Source organism: Lineus longissimus, chromosome 15, assembly GCF_910592395.1.
Source record: "Lineus longissimus chromosome 15, tnLinLong1.2, whole genome shotgun sequence".
Classification (NCBI taxonomy): Eukaryota; Metazoa; Nemertea; class Pilidiophora; order Heteronemertea; family Lineidae; genus Lineus; species Lineus longissimus.
The window spans coordinates 8,881,938-8,900,842 of record NC_088322.1 but is presented as its reverse complement, the minus strand read 5'-3'; the positions used below and the strand labels follow the sequence as shown (position 1 = coordinate 8,900,842).

General features: G+C 42.9%; 1 protein-coding gene across 1 annotated transcript; it reads right to left on the bottom strand.

Moving 5' to 3' along the window:
- Positions 1 to 13,437: 13,437 nt before the first annotated feature.
- Positions 13,438 to 18,708, bottom strand: LOC135499525 (chitotriosidase-1-like). The gene is made up of 10 exons (XM_064790332.1): positions 18,614 to 18,708; positions 17,979 to 18,168; positions 17,214 to 17,469; positions 16,734 to 16,858; positions 16,142 to 16,265; positions 15,513 to 15,698; positions 15,107 to 15,226; positions 14,577 to 14,710; positions 13,893 to 14,005; positions 13,438 to 13,644 (listed from the first exon to the last, which is right to left on the bottom strand). The coding sequence occupies exons 1-10, from the start codon at positions 18,663 to 18,665 to the stop codon at positions 13,469 to 13,471; spliced, it is 1,476 nt and encodes a 491-aa protein (XP_064646402.1). The 5' UTR covers positions 18,666 to 18,708; the 3' UTR covers positions 13,438 to 13,468.
- Between the last annotated feature and the right edge of the window lie 197 nt (positions 18,709 to 18,905).

Sequence of the window (18,905 nt, the reverse complement as noted above, 5' to 3'; positions counted from 1 at the left end):
AATCCGAAAATGAGCTAATCAGCTAAAATAGTAATAACTACTATGAAGAAATAGGTTAAAAATAGGTATGAAGCAATGGCCTTAACAGGTATAAAAAGGGCAAGATATCAACGCTCCGGGAGTTGACCTCGAAAAATTCACCTCTGGAGTTGACCTCCAAACCTCAAGAGCTCATCTCCACAAAATTCACCTCCGAGAGTTCACCGTAGGGACCTCTCACCGATTTTACCCGATTTTATGCCGAAATTAGTCACCTTCAGAAAGCTTCAACTTGAGCCAATTATTTGTATAAATTAATAACAAAACCCGAAAGCTTCCAACTCTGAAATATTCTGGCAAAGAATTATTCTATCAGTTTGGTATTAGCAAGTTTATCAGACTACCTTTAACCCTGTTTTGAAAGCACAAGCCAAGGTTTAGGCCCTTCATTACAAGATACCTAATATTGTTAACTTCCCTGATTAAAATTATAAAACACATCTGAATCTTATCTCGGTGATATTGAGTGCTCGCTAACTATGGTCGGTTATTGCCGCAAATATTCACCAACGCGCGAGGGATAGCAAGTGACTCCTAGAAGCCGATGAGGCGTATAGTTCGTGGCGCGTATAGCTGTAATTTCTAAAATCCGCATTTCCTAGAATCATCGTGAGGGATAGATACCGCGAGCTCTAGAATCCGCAGGTTCTAGAACCGTGAGCAATATATCTCGTGAGGGATAGAAGTTCTAAAAAAATCCGTTATGTGGCGCCACTATCTCGTGAGCGATAGCAGTTCAAACAATTTCCGTTATGTGGCGCCACTGTCGCATATTCGTATTGTTTTTGCTGTAAGCGACACTGCAACATTATCATTTTTGTGCTACTTCGTCCATTTATGATTTACAATGATAATTCTGTTCTACTACATGTATTCAGTTGTGTGGTACCATCTACTTTGATTTATTAATGGCCTTACTAGTTCATCTTACGGGTGTTAAGCGAATCCTGCGGGAGGTTCATATGGGCGGTTATTGCCGCAAATATTCATCCCGCGAAGTTACTATTTATAGCTCACAAGGTCATTTGCATAAGATATTGATGACGTTTTAGTCACGTGACAGTCGGACATCGACACTTATTTCTACGCATTTGAGCTTATTTCAAAGTCAATTATCTTTGACCCTGCATTGTTTTTAGCATGAATGATACCATAGAGTCAGAGAGAGAAATATTCAGAACAATTATGTAGTATTTCAAACACTCGGACATGTGCCAGATTGAATCTAACTGCCCTAGTTAGAAAGCCTGAATCCATTACGAAACCGCATGTTTGTCCGACATTGCCTGTAATTCAGCGATGGGGAAATAGAGGGCAGCAGCTGCAGTGACGTTATCTTCGCGGAATGCTATTAGATTGATTTCACCTTCTTTTGGCTTACCTTTGCCTCGAGGGCGAACGTGTATTATTGCCTCTGAATTTGCTGGTATGACAACTGTGTGTTTGTTGACCGCCTTTAATTTTACTTTGAAATGTGCATATTGGCCTAAGGGAAGAGTTACTCCTATTGGGGTGAAGTTGAAAACATTCTGAGATAGGTCTATCTGACACTCTGTCTTTCTCATGAAATCAAGTCCTAGTATAATGGCCTGTGTGCAGTGGCTCAATATAGTAACATCTTACTCTACGACATAATCTCCTAATTTAATATCAATGGTGGTTTCACCTAGAACCTGTAGGTCGTCTCCACTTGCACTCTGCAACTTAAGAGTACCAGGCCTAAGCGTAAAGGGTTCACCTGTTTTTCTCATATGATCTAATAATTCTTCGCTCATTACACTAGTGCATGCTTCGGTATCAAGCAAGGCTGAAACTGGTAATTCATTGCCAATCATAACAAGTATGCTATTGCCCCCTGATATTACTCGACCATCTTTTGATTTTGGCTCTTGATTGATATTTTTATCAGCTTTTTCAAGTTTTTGAGGATTGAACGGTTTCTCACACTTACCCTTTAACTTGTCATTAACTGATTTCGTGTTGTCTTTTATCTCATGTTTTCCTGAACTAACTGATGTTGTAGTGTCTTTTATCTGATATCTTTCTTTTTGTAAGTTTGTCCTCAGTTATTCTACATTTTTAAGTCTTGATCCAAAGGTGGGCTTTTCACTTCCTGGCTTGAAAGAAACCTAAAGCCTACCAGTTTCTCTGCCGGCTCCCTATTGCTGAGGTCTGTCCCGCTGTGGATATGGACAGTCTCCGATCAAGGAGGATTCCGCGGTGACGTCACGGCTTTTCCAAGATGGCGCTGCATATTGTAAACAAACTCGATCCACGGCCAAGGGAAAATCAAGTCATCAAATAAAGTTATATTTTTCGCATCAAATCAGAGTTATTAGTACTTTTCTGCTATGAAATAAGTCTTCAGACAATAAGTTATCATTTGAATAATGAAAAGTGCTATTTTGATGGGGGAAATAGGGTTTTTAAAACCAAATAGCCGGGCACCGATCTTCCAAAATTAGCGATGGTTTCAAAACAGTCTCACAGATATGGGGCAATCTCTTCATTATCATAATGGGATTTGGAGGCATGTTTACAGATTTTACAAGTTCGAGACCTGTAGGACCTAAAACTCGCATAGATCCCCATAGATCCCCTCTATTTGTTGAGTTACGCCCCTGTAAGTTCATGCATTTTCGGACACTAGAACGAAATCTTCCTGCGGATATCGCGGTTTCGGTGATGATTTAAGGAGAAATTGACTGTTCTAAGAGTTGTATGGAACAGAAATGAGTTCATACTTCATGAATACATGAATATATTATGATATGGGCGGGCTTCTAAGTCAAAACAATAACAAACTCAACTGCATCTCTACCGTTTATCGCGTAGTGCATTGCCTATTGTATTTCGTAGTGTATTTTAGTGGAGACATTATTTCCGCACTTTGGCCAAGCCAAACGTCTTTTTTATTCTTGGAATAAATATCTGCTCTGTAAATTGTATTTTACACATGAAGAATCCATACAAGGTATTGCAATATTTCATGTCTATGGGGGTTTTTGTGTACAGGAGCGCACCAGACAGTGAGACGTGGAGATATGTTCAGTGCTGGTGCTGTCAGTAGACTAAATCTGATTGGCCATAGCGATCAGTAATATGGGATGTGATCACGTGATGTGACGTCACCGCGGTATCCTCCTTGGTCTCTGATTATATGTCCAGCTTTGGAACAGTTGTTGCATAATGGTTTCCCATACTGGTTCCTTTGATTCCTCCCTTGGTATCATCTTCTTACGTAGTCTGGTCTTCTGTCTTCCTGCCGGGTGGATTGGGATTTCAACTTCTCTACCTTGTCCGTGAGACCATCTAGCCAAGTCATGATTTTCTTCAGTGTATCCAAATCAGGTGCGATAGCCGATATAGATGTTGTTCCTTCTAACCTAAGAAGCTTCACAGCATTCCGTGCCAGATTTTCCGCATCTTCAAATGATTTGGGCATGGCCTGCCATACAATCTTTTGTAGTTCTCTCAGAAGCCCATCTACATGTATATAGAAGCTCAGGGCCATGTGTCCTGCCAGGTCAAGCTCTCGCACTCTTCTCCTCAGGTCGTCAGTGTAGGCCTCCACCGATTCTCCAGGTAAAAGCCGCCTCCCAGTCAGCTCTCTAGCCCTAATCCACTTTTGATCACCACTGTGGTACCGCTCAAGGAAAGCCTCTGATACCCTCTTCCAAGAGTCTATATTTTCAAGTCCTTGAAACCATGACTGTGCCTCTGCTTGCAGAAAAAGTGGGAAGCCATTCACTTTGTCCTGTTCTGTCCAATTTAGTAACTTCACATACTGCTCCCACTTCTTTATCCAAGTTAGGGCATCACCAGAACCCGTAAAGCACTCTGGCTTTTGGAGATGTTACTCCTTGATGTTTGTGACACACTTTGTAGCCACACGTGAATCTGATCCTGTACCCACATTGGTTTTCAATGCCTGAGAAAGTTTGCTTTCAAAGTCATGTCCTTTTGACACACTGGTTTGCTTGTCTTCCCATTCGCATTGGGTTTTTCTCATAGCTGTATGCTGTTCATCTAAATAACCTTGGGTTTCCTTGATAGTGTCAATTCGTGATGCGTGTATCATCTGTCTTTCAAGTCCTCGAAATATTCAGCAAATTTAGATATCATTACCTGTTCATTTTGTTCCAATCGTTTTGACATGGTATCCAGGGAGTCTGCTCGTTGTTGTTTAATGTCTTCTTGGCAATTCTTTTGAGAATCCACGATTTCCGTTCGGAGCTCTTTGAGGACGGCCGTAATTCTTGTTTCCGTTTCCTCCCCTAGTTGATGGTATCTTTCACGTGACTCCTTTTCAGAATTTAGGATATTCTGACGTAACTCTTTTACACAGGCGTCGATTTTAACATGTTCTTGTTGTATTCCCTCTGGGGAATCCTTTTGAGAGTTCGTGAGTTCCGCACGTAACTTTTCGAGCATTTCCTGTTCCTCGCCTCCGTTTCTTCTGCATGTTGTTTGGATTTTTCCTGTGAATCCTTTTCTGAATTTTGAATATACTTTCGTATTTCCTGGATACTAGTGTTAACTCTGGCCTCCAGGCCATCTATTCTCTCATCTGCTGACATTATGATCATACGACCTGGTGTTATATACTGGCATGGCATACCCTCAGATCCCCATTGGCATTGACTTTGTGACACAAGACACATACACGAAATCTTCCTCGGGTTTTTTCCATCATTTGTTGTGAGGGACCTTTTATCATATTAAACACAACTCCTAATTTTGCGGTGCACTCGTCTTTTTATTCCATTCACTACTCCTCTCTATCTTCAACTCCCCTTTCTTACAAAATCCTTCCTGCAACCCCACCCCAAGCTTCTCCAATCAGAAACCCTCACCTTGCTCTCGTGCTTGGTCTGTTGCCATCATTCCCTTTCAAGCATAGGTGGTTCTGACCTCACACGCAGCCAAGGTGAGATTTTAGCCAAGGGCAGACTTGCTTACAATAACATACAGTACTCCTACTTCATGACAGTACTTACCAACAAACAATGTACAAAATGGCCACAACGGTTAGACTGACCCGAATACCAAGTAGCATCAAACGCTTTTCCAATGAGGATTTATCACTAAACCAGGCAAGACTACTTTTAGCCATTGTTGCATTGATCGCCATTGTAGTTTTGTTTTTGCCTGAGCTCACAAAAGTACAAAACGGATTATTTAAAAATAGCCGGCAGTATTTAAATCTGAATCACCAAAATTCTCGATATCACCGGTAACAAGTTTGTACTCACCTAGAATGTCGAACTCTCAGACAGTCAAAATAGTCGTTATCCACACGAAATGCCAGAATTTACTGAAAACCAAAATCTCTTAGCCAAAATCGATTCAAATATTCGATAATATATTAAATGATGTGATGATTAAGACTTTACGCCTAAGCACGTTTTCTGACCAAGCCCTGGCACGTCCCACGTCCAATTGTAGTCATGCTTTAGTGAATGAAGGTTCGTTTTTTAGTGGACGAATTCGAGATCGCAATGCCCATTTTGATAACGGGTTTAATCACGGCCCGGTCAAAACCTAAGCCGGGAATAAGGTTTCATTGATAAATAAAAGAAGTTTTTCGGTAACGCGCCCCTTGCGGATCTGTAAGGTACCATTCGGATGCTTGAAAAATGCCTCGTCTCGTCGATTCGCTCGCGGATAAACGCATTAGGTCCCATCTCCTCTTCACTCATGTTCATTGCCCGCAATTCTGGCAAATATCTTGAGTCTTCATGGTTGTCAAACAAGTCTTGGATAATATGCTGCTCCATTTCTTCTGTACTGTTCGGATCAGGGGCCTCGCTCTCCACCGGCCCAGAATCCACCGGCGACTCGAAATCCATACTACTATTCTCGCCATTTTCCATTTTCTCCTCTCTCCAACTCACTACTATCGCTATTGACTGCGTAACATGCACTAACATTCTTTCGCTATCATTGCTAACTTCATTTACTAGAACACTGTCCTCTTTGTAGCCGATTATGTAACCCATAGTGGAAACACCTGACAGCGCCGCCCGGCATGATCCACGTGCTACTGGCATATTTATAACTCGTAGTAAATAAGGTTGTAAAAATATGCAAATGAGATGCCGTATAAGGAAACCATGACGTCACTAAGCAGTTCTTATTTATGCTACGGGTGGCGCTGTTGCTTGCTTCTGGAGGCGCCATTCAACCACTTTAACACCAACCATATAGATCTGAGGACCTTATTGCACGGTGTAAACTGAACTGTTAACGCTAAACAGGCCATTTGTTCTGTTCCTTCAGACTGATTAAATGTGTGGGTCGTGAGGTTGTAACAAGTTGGTTGACCGTGGTGGGCAATGGGAATTATCTCTTGTGATCTCACCACATCATACTTTACTTCTATCTGAGTGATTATGGTTTAGTCGATCAATTTCTATCAGGTCTTTGGCTAACGGATCTTCAATGAAATACAGTGAACCTAAACAAAAATAGACTGAGAAATTTGCTTACCAGCAAATTTGATGGGCCCCAGGATTGTGGAGGAAGCAGTGGTGCCTGATGATGGTATCCATATGCGTAGAGGGGAAGGGGGTTATGACGAGAGCGTAGAAGGTGTGTACAGGGGTGTAGTGATATTTGAATCTCCCGCCATTGTAACTTGGTTTTCCCGCCACGCATGCGAGTTGGACATGTAAGGGACTTCCGGAAACATGAAGTCAAGGATAATTAATTAATTCATCATTTTGTTAATTAAATCCATCTTAATCTCGTTAATCGTGGACCCTGCGGATCAAAAGGACACGACAAAATGGCGACGAGGATTCGAACGATCCATGCAGGCCAAAGTCAAGACGGTATAGAAATGTATAAACTGTAAAAAGTTTTAAGGAGTCGGCAAGCCGTTCCCAACGCGAAATCCCCACACTGCCCCTGTGCATTGACTGTACGTTCACGGTGTGCATTGTACACACACGTGCATACACGGTGTGCATTGTATTGTACGCAAAGTCCGGAGAGACTGCATCAGCTGCAAGCCGTGAAACATGTCGATATCTGTAGGAGGCCTGCCCACGGTGGCAGAGTTCAGCACTGTAGGTGAGCCTGAGGGTTTGGCCCCTAAGTGGGACCGCTGGGTCAAAGACTTCAAGCTTTATCTGGGTGCTGCAGGTTTGACGGACGATGTACAGAGGAAGGCCCTCTTCTTGCATGTGGACGGTGCAGGTGTACGAAACCACTTTTACACGAAACCAGCCGATAAACAGGTGGAGGATAAGGACTACGCCAAAGCCGTTACATGCATGACGGATCATTTCAAGCTGAAGAAAAATGTACCAATGTCCAGGCAAAAGTTCTACTCCCTCAACCCAAAAGGGGAAGAAAACATAGATAGTTTCATTACGAGACTGAAAACACTTGTTAAGGACTGTGAATTCGAGAACGACGAGTCATCGGATCAGGTCAGGGACCGTGTGATGCTGTTCATAAAGAACAAGTCACTGAAATCGAAGCTGTATCGAGTGGACAAGCTAACGTTTGGAAAGTTGGTTGAAATCGTGGGCTCCTACCACAACAAGGAGGCGCTAACCCTAGAGTCCGGTACGGCAGCCAACAACAATGCGAACTTTGTTCAACCAAAAGCCAAATGCTATCGTTTCGATCTTCCGGGCCATCTGGCCAAGGATTGTCGGCGTTCGAAGGATAATTTGTGCAGGAAATGCAACAAGAAAGGCCATTTCGAGGCTTGTTGTCATTCAAAGTCGCCGAGCACAACAACAGTGCCAGCCCCGTCTAACCGCGGGCGTGGGGGTCATCGTGGCCGTGGACGAGGCCGCGGTGGCAAAGCGCGTCATTCAGTACATGCAGTGGATGTTGATAACGCTGCTAACGATACCAATCACTTCGCTGCAACTTTCAAGGAGGCATCAGGTGACGACGATGAGTACTATGTGTTCCATAACGAGCAATCGCCCACCAATGTCAATCGCGTAGAGACATTCAGTGTCAAGATACAATACTCGGACATTCCTGTTGTCATAGATTCGGGGGCGACATGGGGGAGTCGACTTTCAAGAAAATCAAGCAAGACAGCGATGAATACGGACGGTCAGTGCCGTCACTCAGAGGATGCGACACCAATATTTACACATATGGCTCAACAGAACCACTGGCTATTCTAGGTAAAACCGCACTAAGAATAGAGGTCACGGAGACAGGCAACACTGCCTATGTCGATTTCTTTGTAGTACCAGCCAGCCATCAGTCAGTGTTGCTCAGCCGATCTGTATGTGTATCAATTGGTATCCTCAGGGTGGGACCTCCATCAAATCCCAGGCACATTGCTCATTATAATGATCATGATATTCTATCTAGGCTCAGGTGCAAATACCCCTCGGTGTTTCAAGGCCTAGGTAAACTAAAAAACTACCAGTTAAATTTTCACATCGATTCTGATGTCAAACCTTCGGTGCAGCACAGACGCATTCCTTTCAATCTGAGAGACAAGGTGAATCAGAAACTAGATGAGTTACTGAAGTTGGATGTCATTGAACCAGTAACTGGTCCAACTTCATGGGTGAGTCCGTTAGTGACCGTCCTCAAGCCTAATGGCGATCTGCGTCTATGCTTAGACATGAGAAAGGCCAACACCGCAATTAAAAGGGAGAAACATCCCGTGCCTACGGTAGAGGAGAGTTTGTCTGAAATATCAGGAGCCAAAGTTTTCTGTAAATTGGATTTGAACAGTGCTTTCCACCAAGTTGAGTTGCACCCTGATAGTAGGGGCATCACTTTTTCAGGTCCTAGCTCGCTTTACCGGTACAATAGGTTGATTTTGGGGGCCAACATGGCCACCGAGAAGTTTCAGCAGTTGATAGCACAGGTGTTGAAGGGTTGTCCGGGAGCCCACAACATACATGATGACATCAGAGTTGTCGCAGATGACTATGCATATTTATATGAGAGAGTCGAGTTGGTAATTCAGCGCTTGGCTGAGCATGGTTTGACGTTGAATTTTCCAAAGTGTGCTGTTGGTGAGTCCATGGATTTCATGGGTCATGTCATGACTAGCAAGGGTTTGAAAGTGAGTGAGCAGAAAGTGTCTGCCATAGTGAAGGCTCCAAAGCCTGAGACCAAAGCTGAACTTAGGAGTTTTCTTGGTCTCGCCCAGTTCTGTTCAAGGTACATCAGAATTTTTTCAATAATCACTGCTCCACTGTGGGAGCTTACTGGTTGTTCAGCAGAGTGGAAATGGACATCAGTGCATGACAAAGCGTTCAAGGAGACTAAAGATAGCCTAGTTTCGCCACCTTTCATGGCTTGCTTCAAGCCCGGGGCCAAAACAAGAGTAGTAACCGATGCGTCACCGGTAGGTTTGGGGGCGATCCTTGAACAGCAGCAATCTGATGGCCACTTCCATCCTGTTCACTACGCAACCAGAAAGTTGTCTGATTGTGAAAGTAGGTACTCACAATTTGAGAGGGAAGCCCTTGGTGAAAAATGGGCCTGTTCCAAGTTTGCGTCGTATCTCACGGGATCATCTTTTGAGATCCGGACAGATCACAAGCCTTTACTGAAAGTGCTTGATCCATACTCTAGACCACCCTCTGCTAGAATAGAACGTTGGTTGCTATATCTCCAGCAGTTTGACTACACTATAAAGCATATCAAGGGGAAAGATGCAGATCCACTCAGTAGGTTACCTGTTGAGAGTAGTAATGATATAGCTAGTGATGAAGCCAGAAGCGAAGAGTTTGCGTTCTCTGTAGTAGCTGAGAGTGTTCCTGGTGCCATGAGCATTAAGGAAATCGAAGCTGAGAGTCTGAAAGACCCAGGCCTGAAATTGGTAGAGAGGGCTATTTTGACTGATGACTGGCGTGAGTTGAAAGATGATCCCATCTACCACATGAAGAATGATTTCTGGTTATATGGTCATGTGGTCATGAGGGGCAGAAAAATCTTCATCCAAGAGAGTCTGCGCCCCAAAGTTCTCAAATTTGGCCACCAAGTGAACACCAAAACATGGTGAGAATGAAGTCTAGGCTTCGAGAAAGAGTGTGGTGGCCGGGAATGGATAAGGATGTAGAAACATGTGTAAAGCACTGCCATTTGTGCCAGCTGGTGGGTTCACGACCCAAGCCGGAGCCAATCAAGCCAACCACACACTGCCTGAGGGCCCATGGTTTGACATAGCCTTAGATCTGTTAGAAATCTCCAATGGAGATCATTTGCTTGTAATCACTGATTATTATAGTCGATGGCCTGAGATTGTGTTTCTGAAGAAGACAGATGCCACACGTGTGATCAGAGCTCTGGAGTCAGTATTCCTTACCCATGGAATTCCTCATTCAGTACGGTCAGACAAGGGACCGCCTTTCAAATCACGTGAATTTGAAGCCTTCTTAGACTACCTAGACATTGATCACAGGTGCACCATTCCATACTTGCCTCAGAGCAATGGTAACGTTAAACGTTGTAATGAGACTTTGTTGAAAATCATTCGAATAGCAAAGCTTGAAGTGACTGATTGGCGTAAAGAGGTTGAGTAATTCCTGTTTGACTATAGGACAGCGCCACATACACAGACTGGTGTCTCTCCAGCCAGAGCACTAATGGGTAGAGAGTTGAAATGTAGACTGCCAAAACTGAGGGTTGAGCCAAAAAGAGAGGTTACAGAATCGGATTGGCAGGCAAAGTTTAGAGAGCGAGATGCTATTTCCAAACGTAGGCAGAAACAGTATGCAGACAGCCGTAGAAATGCTGAAGTTTCTGAGTTGGAACCTGGTGACAAGGTGTTGCTCTTAGAAAATTTCGGTAAAAACAAGCTGAGGCCTAATTACGAGATTGAACCATATGAGGTTGTTGAGAAAGTGAGCGGTGCTGTTTTGCTCAAGAATTCAAAAGGTGTAAAATTGAGAGCACTGAACCATGTCAAGAAGTATCACTCATGCACTTCTGAATCCAGTGTAACAGCAGACACAACTTCTGAGAGTTCTCAAGTTCAATCTGGGGAATCTAGAGATTCCAACATCACTTATGAAGTTAGAATACAGGGGCAGCCTGAAGTCTCTGAGACTCAGAGCAACCCTGAGTTGGCCCTGCATGAGCCAGACTTGTCTCCTATTGAGACGACAGTTGTCACAACCACTCAAAATGTGGACACTTCTGGGATTCCAGTTGCACCTCCAGAAAACTCTCAGTCAGTTGAACCTGTTGAACCAAAGTGAGAAGGTCATTTAGGGTCAGGAGTACACCTAGTTACTTGAGAGATTTTGTGGTGAAGTAATGTCATAGGACTTGTAGATTTGTCTACGAATTGTCCATGATTGTGACTTAAGAGACAGTAGTAATGTTGATCAAGTTTTTCAGGACATGTTTTTCCTGTGTGTTGTTTGTATGTTCTAAGCAAGTATATTTTAGTCACAACCTTAATCATTAGTCAGGTTGAAGTTTTCAATGTTGATTATTCCTGTTATAGTCAGTTTGAGTTAGTAATTTAGGACAATTTGGAAGTTTGTCTCAGTATGCCTAGTCAGTATTTGTGAAGACAAAGTTTGCCATGTCTTCAAGTGTTTTATTTTCAAATATTTTCCAGTTGGAGTATTATTTCTAAGAGGAATGAGTTAAAACTTGTCCAGTTTTATACTAAGCTTGGGGGATGTAGTGATATTTGAATCTCCCGCCATTGTAACTTAGTTTTCCCGCCATGCATGCGCGTTGGACATGTAAGGGACTTCCGGAAACATGGCGTCAAGGATAATAAAGTAATTCATCATTTTGTTTATTAAATCCATCTTAATCTCGTTAATCGTGGACCCTGCGGATCAAAAGGACACGACAAGGGGGGGGGGGAATGAGGGGTTGGGTGTGTATGAAATAAATGGATGGTGATTTATAGAGAAGGAAAACCAACACGAAATGTAGATGCGATAACCTCATTTAGGCCCACTGCCCGTGGCTTCAAACGCGCATGCGTGAATCGAGTAAGCCGAGTTATAAGCCGAGTTAACTGTTTTATATGAGAATACTAACACTCGCATTGAACTCGGGTTAATAGGTGATGTCATCGAATCGAACTCGTGTTACGTGACGTCACCAAAACGAGCGTGGCCTGGTAGTAGTGATTGACTGAATCGCTTAGGAGATTTTCAAACAAATCAGAAAATCGGAGCATAAAAACGCTTCAAAGTCATCGAAATGATCCGAATTTTGAAAAGTCTTTTGCGACGTACAATAGATGGGATTATGTTTGGTGGTATAGGGGTGATCGATTTTTGGTTTATTTAGCTGTTTTGGAGAACAATGTTTGTGGAATTGGAACAGAAAGAAAGAAACAAGAACATGAGTAATATCAATGGTCCCCAGACATTTTGGATGAGCAAGGCGAACTTGCTATTGATTAGTGATTGAGATTTATACCCAGTTGAAAAACATCGTCTTCTTGATCAGGTTTTACTCATTGTGCAATATAAGTTGAACCATGTCCGTGATTGAGCGTGGTATCAAACCAGTTTGTGAGATAAATGCCGTGCCTAGTTGTGAAATCTCTGTAAATGCACGCTTCACTGACCATCATCAGTTAGAATACGTACATGTGTCACTGCCCTCATCCGTCTGTGTACTCTTTTGAAAACGTCGACAGTGCATTATGGATTACCCCTTTGATATGTATTCAGGCCGACCAGGCCGACTGGGAATGCCAGGACCGCTCGGTGGGCGAGGCCACACGTGCTATCTGGTAATCACCGTCCTGCCACCTGGTGAGTAATTAGGACGAGTCCTTGCTCACTGCGTTGCCGAGTCCAATTCTCTGCCTCCCGGACAGCCGTAACATTCTCAACCTACTCTTTTCGAAGGACTCTCTCCCTCCCCTGCTATTGGCGTACCAGCTATGGAAGGATGTGGGCCAAATACGCAATCGCTATCATTTTGGTTCCCGAAGCTGCGGATCTGAAGCTACCCCACCGCCGTGTATCAACAGCGATAAGAACCAGACTAGCTACTGTATTCGTGCAAAATTGGGACGGGTACCAGTTGGCTTCCATAGCAACATAGCGCATGGTTTTATCGAAAATGCGAACTTGTGGGAAATGAAAAATGGACGGGTTAAATACGGTGAAAACAGCCGGAAAGGGGGTTGTAACGTTTGGTACTTAATGTTTTTTTCTCTACTTATGATTATATGTATAACTAACATTCCGAGCAGTGATATTCTTCAAAAAATGCCCAACTCGATCGCGTCATAGAGTCCTCGAGTCGAATACCACAAGCCCGACGGTACTACCAGGTGATCTGGACAGAGCCAATGAAAATGAGTTAAATCAAGTTCATTTCGTAATATAAACCTTAACGCCGCTTTCACTTTCCTTTTATAAAACACCAAGTATAACGAATAAAAAAATAAAAAATACGTAAAAAGGGTTTCGACTTGCTCCAAGACAAATGGATTTATTTAGCATGAAACATTTGCTGGCCAGTCACAATTGTTTGAATCAGTATTGAATACCAATCCATCTGCACACGTTGTAGGTCCGTACGCTGTGCCAGCCACACACTGGTAGAATTGGGCGCAGTTGTCCGGGTTTCGGTGGAAGCGATCGGCCTTTCCTTCACACGAGAATGGGGTGCCTGTAAGGTGAACAAAATGTGATGAGTACTCAAACGTTAATCCAATGAAGACCTGAAGCATTCTTGAATACTTGCCAAGGGTAGCTGTGTTTTTTTTACAATTATGCGTTTGGTATTTGCGACATCGACAGTACACAGTCTACAATTTGTTCTCAGAATTGTAACTTGTGTTTCCTGATTCAACATTCTAAAGAATATTAGATAGCCGAATAAAAATTAAGTAAATTTGACCCTGATCCGAAGAATACCTGGAACATGGGTGGTTGTGGGACCTCTGGTTGTGGACTTCGTGGGACCTTGTGTGGGCCCTTGGGTAACTGGTCGCCTTGTTGGCCCCGTTGGTTGCGGGCTAGGTTTCACGCTAGAAATTTGAAAAATGTGTAAAATGTAAAATGATTTACCGAAAAGGTAAGCAAGACATGGATGTAAACGGTAACTTTTTTCGATGGCGGTCATTATTTTACGAGCCCGTGTTTCTTTGATTATTTCACCAATCAACTTCTTCAAGACCAAATATAGTTGTAGTAGTCCAATTTAATACTGAACATATTCTTATGTGCGATAGAGTCTAAGGCCTGTTCCTATCTAGTGTTAAAGGCGTACGTCGTTCATGAACATTGCCTTTACATGTGGCACAAGTATTAGGCAGAGGTAAAATGTAATACACATTGCTGCTTTAGATCTAGAGTAACCACACGTGTCAAAATTATGAAATTGTATACATTATGTAGCTACATTTATATCGGCGTAGACAACAGCATTGTTGACATTTATACATGTATTGAGTTTGTAACATATTTCTTAATTGAAAAATCTCAATCCCAATTTCAATTTCAATTAATATTTTTACAACGACTGGAATAAGCCTATTAATCACTGACCAAGTCTATGCTGATGAATAAATAGGCTGACTATTTTACGCATACACTCACTTCCCGTAGAGGGCCTTATTGATAGCCTTCAGGAGAGGATAAGGCCCCGCACCACAGAAGTCGCCCTTGAAGTCGTCAAGATCCAAAGCCCAGATCATTCCACCTCCAAGGCCTTTTGATTTCATGTAATTGACCTTGGAAAAAAGGAAATAAAGATACACTACATTTCGAAATACGGTTTGTTGGAACTAGGGTTTGCTGGCTTGGGCTTCAGGTTTAAAGGAATTTTCGCAAAGCCCCCGAAAAGTCCACGTGAACGCATATCCCATTGTTCGCCTTTGTTATCAGGTGGTCAAACAGTGAGATAGGCGTTCATGTTGGAGTTTTGAGCGGTCTTGGTGAGACAACCAATACCTCCAGTTCGGTATCAATTCCTTAATTGAAGAGTTCACTAACGCGGGGGCCATTATAATTGGACCCCTAGTTCTTGTCTTTAGTGCCCTTTGTACAGGTTTGAGTATATCGCATCGAGTACAACTTATGTAGCGTGTAGATACAGTAAAGCTAATAACTGAGTTATCGGTACGTACCTTATTTGTCAAACTGTTAGGATCATCATATCCTAACCATTGGTCGCCCTTAACAACGTATGGAACTTCCTGTTCATCATTGTAGTAGTGCTGCCCTCCCGTCTTCAGCATATCACAAGCCTGAACAAAAAAAGCAACGCAGTGGGGCTTGGAACTTAGTACAGCGTGATTCTATGACGCTGTAATTAAAAGCTAATAATATTGATTTATGTTTTATTTCAAATGTGCTTCAATTCAACCCTTAAAAGCCATTCATTGGGGAGCAATATTTGCAGGATCAGAAATGGGAAAAAATTATCATTGACCCGGGAGACGAAATTGTTGCATTACCATCTTTCAGGATATGTTTCAGTTGGACAGTGATAAAATATATATATGTATAACATGCACCTTGCCTAAAACTTACCTCGTAATAGGAAAGGAAGCCGCCTTCCCTTGTAAACGGACCTTTGTTTGCGGCCTGCTTGGCTGGAGCGCCCAAATAGAACTTGTCCTTGCTAGTAAGGGTGAAGCCACGTCCGTAGGTGCCCATGCCTACGGTAAGCTTTTTAGGATCTGCTACCTTTTCCAACCAGTAATCTATAACCCATGCCTGGAAGAGATAGCATACCGTAACCTTCAAATAAATTCGCGCGTGTTTTATTCCAGCGGATATAGCGTATGACATAAAGGTGTATTATAGTGGGCAGGCCTTCTTGGATTTTAGACAAAGCCCTTGAATGGTGGCCCCACAGATTAGTTCAAAGAGCCTGGTCTTGAAACCAGAAAAGCAATGAGAAAATCTGAATGGAGATTTTAAAACGTTTTTCCTTGGCTTCGCTCATTTTTTAAAAGTTAAAACTATTCCCTTGCTGCGAAGCCTTTCAACACAAAATACGTTCCAGCGATGGGCGCGTAATCCGGGGATTAAAACATTATATTGTACGATCGTCAACTGTTTGGTCTCTCTTTCCATAAAACCTCGAACAGTCACTCCATATCAAGGTAGGAATAATTCTTTAAGAAGAATGCATTGGCTGTGGTTGGCACTCTCACCAGATTCAGATACCGATGTGTGCCTTTTTCATCCTTTCTGGGGAAAAGGGCGGCATGGTGGCCAGTAAACTTCTCCCAGGCACCGTGCAAGTCGTACGCCATCAGGTTGATGAAATCAAGAGACCTGAAATGTGGGTAACCCAGAGTTTTCTGCAGAGAAGCTAAAGTGAAGAATGTACTGCAGGTGCTTGAATGCCTTATGGATATACCGTATAGGACAGAATATCGCTGTTCGTTATTGTAGAGACGTTAAGGATTATCCAATTGCCACATTTTGAGATTTAGCGTGAAGAGGTCAGAGTGGTATTGACAACCCTGCATAACAAACAAATCAGTGGACTCTTTTCCATGTATAGCACTGTTCTCGTGTACACGTCGTGTACGTTGCACAAATCTGAAGCAAAATTCGGAGGACTTTTTCTCCCTTTCTCATCATCCTTCAACATGTTCAAAATATCCACGAAGACCCATGCGGTATGAAAAGGAGGGAATTTAGCCCGCGGTTAGAGTACTCACTCAGTATCTAAACGTAAGACTATAGCTCAACAAAACAAATATGCCATCATTATAAAGCCTTTGCAGGTTTACTTACTTGGAAATTTCAGGGATGTTGTAGGCCGTATCTGCTGTTGTTTTGCCAACACCAACGGCAGCACTCAGAAGGAGGCGTTCTCCGCCGTTCGCGGCTGCGTCAGCCTCGTAGGCGGCTCGGAGTTCCTGCAGAAAACATGATATATAAATCATTACTACAAAATGCAAAATAAATGGAAAATGTTTTTTAATTGTTAGTTTTTAAATGCATTTTGTCACTGGCGTTGTTGTGGATGCGACTATGGACAGATAGGTCTGATCTTACCATGTTTACCGTTGCAGTCTTCGCCGCAGGAAAACTACACTCCCAGCGGATTTGCTAATTCAAATTACCCAGTAGCGAGGTCGGAAGGAAGCAGTATCAACTAAAGCTATTTCCTAACCAGCGGGTGTTTTTTAATTACCAAATAACCACTCGGGGGAGTTTAGTATGTCAACCATCGCTGCGGGGTAAAACCTATGATTGGAACCAAGCCTTTACCCGGCACAGTGTCGTGAATCTCTCCTTGTCCTCTGGCGGGCCACCTCTATTTGCGGGGTACTCCCAGTCCAAATCGAGACCATCAAAGCCAGTCTCTCTCAGGAATTTAATACTGTGGTCGATGAATTTCTTCCTGCTGGCCGCAGTCGCCACCATGGGAGTGAAACCATTGCTAGAGTGGGTCCAGCCGCCAACAGCCAGAAGCGTCTTCGCTTTTGGATTTGCCTTCCTAATGCGTTCGTGGAATCGTGTATACCTAAAATGCAAGAAGAGTTTACATGTACCTAACCCTAAACCTAACCCCCTCCACGGGGTAATACTAGAAAATATTTTGTCTGGACTGTTGCGTCATAACCGTTGCAAAAGACAATTCGAACAAATTCCGTTATCGCCAAAGTTACAACGATGTGGCAAAGTATGGAAATCTAACATGGTTGAATTGTATGAGATAATATCTATAAATCAACGAGTCTGCGGTTCTGATCATCATAATTGTGAAAAGATATCATGAACCTTATGGTTTTCGTTCTGAAATACTACCGAGAAATGTTGGATTTTGCTGGAAATGTAAAAGGTTTCATTTACCTTCATTTATCGATGGTGACGCATTGTGGAGTCAGAACGAAATAAAAAACGAACGAAACCTATTGACAAGACCATTCGTTGAAAGGCACTCGATCAGCAATTGTTTTTATGAACAGATTTTGTTAACTACTCCAGATTTTTAGAAACATCCTATCCCCTAATTTCCCTTCCCGTTCTTACATGCCCTTTGACCATGGCTCATCCTTGTCATTCCATTCGTAGGGAGCAAGGACGCCGCTTGCAACCTTGGCAAAGGAGTAGATGATGTGGGTACAAAGCGTAGGGTCGATGTCCTCTGGGAAAAACTTGCCCTTGCCTGGGCGGTACTGGGACCAGTTCGTATGGTAGCAGACCATTCTGTATTCGCAGGCTGAAAAATTATATTTCAGGAAAAAGGTCATGAGAAGGCGAATTACAGGCTCAGGCAAGGTTTTCGGGGTTGTAAATGACCCAACTTTTCGGACAAAACCTTTGAATTTGACCGTGAAAATCCCCAGTGCCGAAAGACATCTATCAATTTGACCGCGGAGTCGATTAAAGCCCGAAAACTACCTTCCCTCTAGAAATCCTGGCTACACTTATTTGAAGTTCGATTTGGTGATTTAAACTTGCCAAATTATTATTATGCAATTGTTGGATCTCAATACTTAGAATATTGTGAGATGGTTCGTGACCTGTTTAAACTGTGTGTACAAAAGACAAGGACAAAGACAAAGAAACAGAAAAGCGTTCATTACAACATAAGAGACTAACCGAAAGAACATAATACAATATCAAGAGAAATATGCATTTTCCATGCAAAGGGATGCACTTACCTGCGAGGCCAACGAGCCCGGCCAAGATGACCAAAACTAGGGATAGGTCCATGTTGGGAGCTTTGCAGGAAACCCCTTAACTCACTAGACGTTTCGCAGCTTGTAATGTCGAAAACTTCGAATTCATGTTTATATGAATAACCCAATGTTATCATCTGGCTCGTTCCCGTGATCAAAGTCAGTAGTTCAACATTTTAAAGGTTTCCGTATGTTTTTAATCAGCATTTTAATAGCTTTGATCCGTATCCGCATTTCCCACTTTCCGTCGTCTGATGCAGATTTTGGACAGGCC

Excerpts from the sequence above, each read along its gene's own strand:
- LOC135499525 (XM_064790332.1), bottom strand. The coding sequence starts at position 18,665 with ATGGACCTATCCCTAGTTTTGGTCATCTTGGCCGGGCTCGTTGGCCTC. Across the intron at positions 14,711-15,106 it reads CTAACAGTTTGACAAATAAG|GTCAATTACATGAAATCAAA; the intron begins GTACGTACCGAT and ends CTTTTTTCCAAG. Across the intron at positions 14,006-14,576 it reads AATAAGGCCCTCTACGGGAA|CGTGAAACCTAGCCCGCAAC; the intron begins GTGAGTGTATGC and ends TCAAATTTCTAG.